General features: G+C 41.5%; 1 protein-coding gene across 2 annotated transcripts in view; it reads left to right on the forward strand.

Annotated features, from left to right (window-relative positions):
* Positions 1-5,779, forward strand: part of LOC119436388 (ubiquitin carboxyl-terminal hydrolase isozyme L5) — a 30,765-nt gene extending 24,986 nt beyond the window's left edge. For both annotated transcript variants that reach the window (XM_037703226.2, XM_037703225.2), the window contains exon 11: positions 5,650-5,779. In XM_037703226.2, the coding sequence (XP_037559154.1) occupies positions 5,650-5,668 (19 nt within the window). In that variant the 3' untranslated portion in view covers positions 5,669-5,779. The remainder of the gene's footprint in view (positions 1-5,649) is intronic.
* Positions 5,780-6,000: the final 221 nt, after the last annotated feature.

Consider the following 6,000-nt stretch of genomic DNA (forward strand, 5'->3'; position numbering starts at 1 on the left):
TGTCGTTGCCTCCGTCGCACAATGCCACCGTCTGGCACGACAACGATCGCCACAACAGAGATGTCTTCGCAGAGTGAGGCAGCACTATCGGCACTCGGAAACTCCGCCGTCCAAGCACCACCTGTTTCACCGTCCGTAGCGACGTGCTCCCATAGTTCGGTTATGTCACTGGCTTCTACCGTGTTATAGTTTCACCCATGGGGGTTTCATCCTAGCGCACAAAGTACCCCTTTTCCGTTGATCGGCATGGCCACTGCTTCTAGCCTACATGATCGTGGCGCTCCCGGTTGTCATAATCGTCGATATCATCGACTGCGCGAGCTCTTACTTAGTCTGCAAAATTTAAAATTTGCAGCTTCGTCTCAAGCGACACAGCTTTGCACTTGGTTGGGGCACCCCGCACCTCCCGCTGCTTCCGCGACGCATTCCCGCGCTCACTGAGAGAGAAAGGGAGCGCAGGAGCCACTCGCTTATCGCTTTCTCTCTCTCTCTCTTCTTTTTTTTCTTTTTCCTTTTTTTTCCCTCCTCTTCTATGGACGCTTGCAGAACCGCCGGCAACGCAGATATAGCAACATCGCAGATGCGTAGGCAGCCTCTCCACAGACGCGAAGCAGCTGGCGCCATCTTGTGCACGCTGCGTCAACTTGCGATGCTCTCCGTGGTTTTCGCAATCGGCACGCGGGCGAGATGTGCTGCAAGGTAATGGCGGCAGGTATGAACTCGCGTAGGCAACCGTTTCGCCCTGTCTCGGTTAAAACGCAAATTTCACGATTATTCTGCATGAAAAACGCCGCTCAGAAGCAAAATTTTGGTCATTGTAACGGATATGCGGTGAATAACATATCGTTATGTTTTTTTTTTTTTTTTCCTCATAGCCCTAATGGATAAGTTTATACTCTAAAGTCGACTCATCATTATAACCGATATATCGTTATATGTGGTATCGTTATAACTCGACTGCACTGTATCTATTACACCATGCAGGCAACTTTCGGCCTGCATGGCCGAAAAAAAATTTCCTGAAAACAAAAATTATTAAATGCGTGTTAGAATTGGGTAAATACCGTAATAAAACATTGCGGTTATCGCTCGAAAATATTTTAGGGTCGGTCGGAAATAGGCGTTTTGAACAGGAGATGACGTGTGTTCAACGCATTAACTGTTCCCCTAAGCTCTGCAGAGACAGACGTTGCCACTAAAGGGGTCGCTATTGGGGTCACTATAGGAGTCATGTCCGTGCATGCTGTTTGGTCCAGTTCGAATTATCCGTGAAAGGCCAATTTTAGGATGGATGAAAGCTTGGGCCCATAGATAGTATATGCATGGGTGCAGGCCCATCATATTTCGGTCGGGATCAAATTAACTGGAGTTAAATTCACGTGTCTACCGTAGCGTGCAGTAGTTTTCTTTAGCTTTCAAATTTGTGCAGTCAGCCTTCAAGCCTGTAATCTTAGTGTTTTGGTAAGCTCATGGATCTTGGTAAGCTGGTGCTATAGTGGTGGGCAAAAAGATATTGTATTTTGCATTTTCAATCTTCTGAGCTAAACTGTTCATAAAGTCGACGCTACATCCTCCCAGACTACTAGCCTTGGGCAGTCACCTCTTGGAAAACTCACTGCCATGTTATTCGCACCATGTAGCTTACCCATTGTTTACTGAACTTGCATTACCCAATAATGAATTGCAAGGAGACTGCACACATCAGTCAGTGTGTTGCAAAATGTATGTGCGAGGGAAGAGGTAAAGTTTAGACGACTGGGGAGGTTAGCCTGGCAGCAGGCTTGGCATACTATGCCAAGTCTAACTGATGATGAGAGATGAAAGGGGGGGAAATACACACACGAAATGTACTATAACACAAACTTGGCATTGTAGGCAACAGTGACGCTGTGAAATGAAAAAAAAATTGGAAAGTAGAGCTGGTGACAGTGGCAATTAACAAAATGTTATCCATTATCCCCTTGACAGCAAAAGCAAGCATCCTGTAGGAAAATATTGAAAAACGATCAACTGATTGCCTTTTAAATGAAGGTAGTGAATTTTTCATTTAAAAAACACAATATGATATCTCTTTTGTTCACTGATTTATGTACTTGTATTCATTTCATATCTTGCATACATTACGTATTACATAATTGAGCATCAACAGCCTGTTCACCTTGGAACAGCAGAAATTGTGAGCCACACGCAGCAACACAACCATTTACTGTCAACGACCGATTTTCTGCATGCCTGATAATTTGGACGTCTTCGCAGCACCGCCACGTACCCCATAGAGTCAATGTATAAAAACCTCTGAAATTTCGGGCGCAAAACACCTTCGCTGGTCCGATTTTCCAGACTTTTTGCCATGACCGCAGATCTGCAACTGCAATTTGATTATGTCGCCTCCTCCAACTGGCGCTCTCGCATGCAGATCCGTTGGCAGCCGTAGCCCCCAGCGCGGCAACGCTATGCCTAGCTACTGCGACGTTCGCTACCAAGCTTCTTGCTATTCGGTGCCGTGTTTTTCATTGAGACAATTCGCCGCTGTTAACAGTGGCGCCGACTTCGCCTTTGTAATCCTTGCCAATGTCTTGGAAGCTAGGAAAGCACGGCACGTTGCATAATGTCGGTTTCTGAAAGTAAGCTTCGCCACAATACAGCAATGTTACGCGTCATAAATCCCTTCCCAAGAGTGGGAAGGGACAATTGTCACGGGACAAGCTATGTATTCCTTAATTATACATGCGTGCACCTGCCGTCTATTATCGCAGTATGAGCTACGATACTCCTAATAACTGTACTGGCAGGCCGTGTTATTTCGGACGTGCTAAATATGTCGTGACGTGATAAATTAGAAAACACCTCAATTCCAGCAGTGCTGATATCCAACCCAACTGAAATGGCACTTGGCCAACCTTCATTAGTTCATCAGTTTGACTTTTCCATGAATTTCATTGTGTTTAACCCCATTTTTTTCTTACTTACAAATTTTGCTTCTGCAACTGGAACTCCATAGGTGGGATGTCTAAAGAGCAGTGGTGGCAGTGCAGAGGTGAAGTGAAGAGGACAACCATGAATGTAGTGTAATTTGCCTCACTCCACCCGAAACGTCCCAGCCCAAAAACCGACCATCGTTGATTTTCTTGAAAAAAAAAATGGGCTAGATGGCTATTGTGTGAATAAGGTTTCGCCCAAGTATTTTGGTCGAAAAAATTTTTTTGATCGCGTGAGAACTATTTGAAGTTTCCACAAAAAAGCAGTAGTTGGTTGGAAATAATTTTTTTTTATTCAAGTCTGAAACTAAATGTAATAACAAAGTTTATTTTAGAGCATTATAGGGGCTTCCTTCTTTCATATAATGTGATAACTGAATGCATTTTAAAATTTATTGCGTTTATTTGGCTCAGTAAAAAAGCAAGAAATGTTGCGTTTTCAGAATTTTTTTTCGCATAAACTTCTCAAATTTTTCAAGTGTAATATTATTTCTTCCTTTTCACATGTTGCTATAGTGTACGCTAAAAATAATTTGAAATTCTTAAGGCATATATTTTTTTAGAAAAACACCTCCAAAGTTGGCAAAAAGTGGATTTTTTGCGAGATTCATGCTACATTTAAGCCTTAAAGCCCTCCAGATAAAAATATGTCAGATAGCTCAATATGCGCTCCGGCCTCTTAGCTTGTGATTTAGAAATTTTAATCGAGTAAATTTTGTTTGAAGCAAGAAAAAAATTTTTGAAGTCAACAACCAATATCACCAGTAGGCATTGCATACGTGCCGCCGCTCATCTCGTCGTCTGCTCGTTGTCGGCTGCGCATCGCCGTCTGCCGCCCAGCAGACGGCGGCTAGTATATGGGGGGATCATTTTTAAGATTTATGGAATTTTTAAAAATCGCCTGTAGCAGATATAATTCTAGTCCTTGAGCTGGATTTTTCAGAGGCGGACGATACTTGCATGAGAAATCGAAATGCATATTGAACTAATTAACAAACAACTGCTAATTAACTTCCTAATTATTTACTTTACGGCACATATTGAAATTTACTAATTGTAGCCGGCGAGTTTGAAAGACGCGCCGCGCCATCGATCGCCAGCGTTTTGACAGCGCGTTTTTAGCAGTCATCGAGTGAGATGTGTTCATGTTTGCTTGTGCATGCGTGACACCATGCTTGTTAATTTACCTGGTATGCCTATGTTTACAAGTTTATACGACCGATAAAACTACTATCCTTACGTCCTATAGCAGTCCACTAATTTACTATGGCAATCGATGCTTCGACTTTCGGGCGAAACTGTGATTTATTTAACAAAATGCTCATCTATGCATTGAAGCACAAAAGTAACTGCCCACCAATTTCGTCCCACACTTTAGTAAATATTATCTCAAAATTAGTGTCATCCTAAAAATTAATTTCAAGTGGACGTGTCTTTCAAACTCGCCGGCTACAATTCGTAAATGGCAATATGCGCCGTAAAGTAATTAATTAGGAAGATAATTAGCAGTTGTTTGTTAATTAGTTCAATTTGCATTTCGATTTCTCGTGCAAGTATTGTCCGCCTCTGAACAGTCCTGCTCAATGACTATAATTATATCTTCTACAGGCGATTTTTAAAAATTGCCGCCGTCTGCCGCCCAGCAGACGGCGACGCGCAGCCGACAACGAGCAGACGACAAGATGAGCGGCGGCACGTGCGCAATGCCTACTGGTGATATTGGTTGTTGACTTCAAAAATTTTTTTCTCGCTTCAAACAAAATTTACTCGAATAAAAATTTCTAAATCACAAGCTAAGAGGCTGGTGCGCATATTGAGCTATCTGACATATTTTTATCTGGAGGGCCTTAAGGCTTAAATGTAGCATGAATCTCGCAAGAAATCCACTTTTTGCCAGCTTTGGAGGTGCTTTTATAAAAAAAATATATGCCTTAAGGATTTCAAATTATTTTTAGAATACACCATAGCAACATGCGAAAAGAAAGAAATAACATTGTAATTGAAAATTTTGAAAAGTTTATGCGAAAAAAATTCTGCTTTTTTACTGAGCCAAATAAACGCGATAAATTTTAAAATGCATTCATTTATCACATTATATGAAAGAAGGATGCCCCTAGAATGCTATAAAATAAACTTGCGTATTACACCTAGTTTCAGACTTCAATAAAAAAAATTTGCCTCCTACCAACTATTGCTTCTTTGCAATAGCGCTCACGTGATCAAAATTTTTTTTGCGACCAAAATACTTTAGTGATACCTTATTCACACAATAGCCATCTAGCCCAATTTTTTTTTTTTTTCAAGAAAATCAACGATGGTCGGTTTTTGGGCTGGGACGTTTCATGTGGAATGACCCACACAGGTTCATCACGCATGCAAACAGTGCCACCAAGGCTTTGCAACATATATTGGCTTCACAAAGTTGTTTGTGAAGTGCCAGATAGTGTGCATAAAGACCACCATTGCAAGAGAGTTTCAGTTAATTATAATCTGATGCAATTTTAAAATGGTCATTCCATGATGATCAACCAACAAGGCCACATCGTAACGAGTTGCCTTTTAGACACAAGTTTGGTTTCCTTCCTTCATATCTTGGACATAGTATTACGCATATTTTTCCTGATGCTGTATGATTTTTATGCCACTCCCCACCCCTTTTTTCTTTTTTCAGGCAAGGGAAAAAGCCTTAGAGAAGAAAAAACAGGGTGAAAAAATGAAGTAAAGGATATTGCTTTAGGTGTGAATATAAAGTGTCCTTTTTCTCTCTCTCTCTCTACATTAAACGCCCACTTGTTTCTTCAGTTTCATTCATTTTTAACTTTTTCCACCCTTCATCACTGGATTGACCCCGCCACACTGCCTTTGCTCTGGGATCAGCCACTCGCTGCAGCAGATCATAAGGGGAATGGAAAATGATACAGATCGTTACAAAATACAAACCCAATAAGCAGTTGTGTATGAGGGATCTGTGTGGATCTCGAAATGTCATTTTAGTTTGACTGTTAGGAAAAAATTGTGACCA

Source organism: Dermacentor silvarum, chromosome 1, assembly GCF_013339745.2.
Source record: "Dermacentor silvarum isolate Dsil-2018 chromosome 1, BIME_Dsil_1.4, whole genome shotgun sequence".
In the NCBI taxonomy this organism is placed as follows: domain Eukaryota; kingdom Metazoa; phylum Arthropoda; class Arachnida; order Ixodida; family Ixodidae; genus Dermacentor; species Dermacentor silvarum.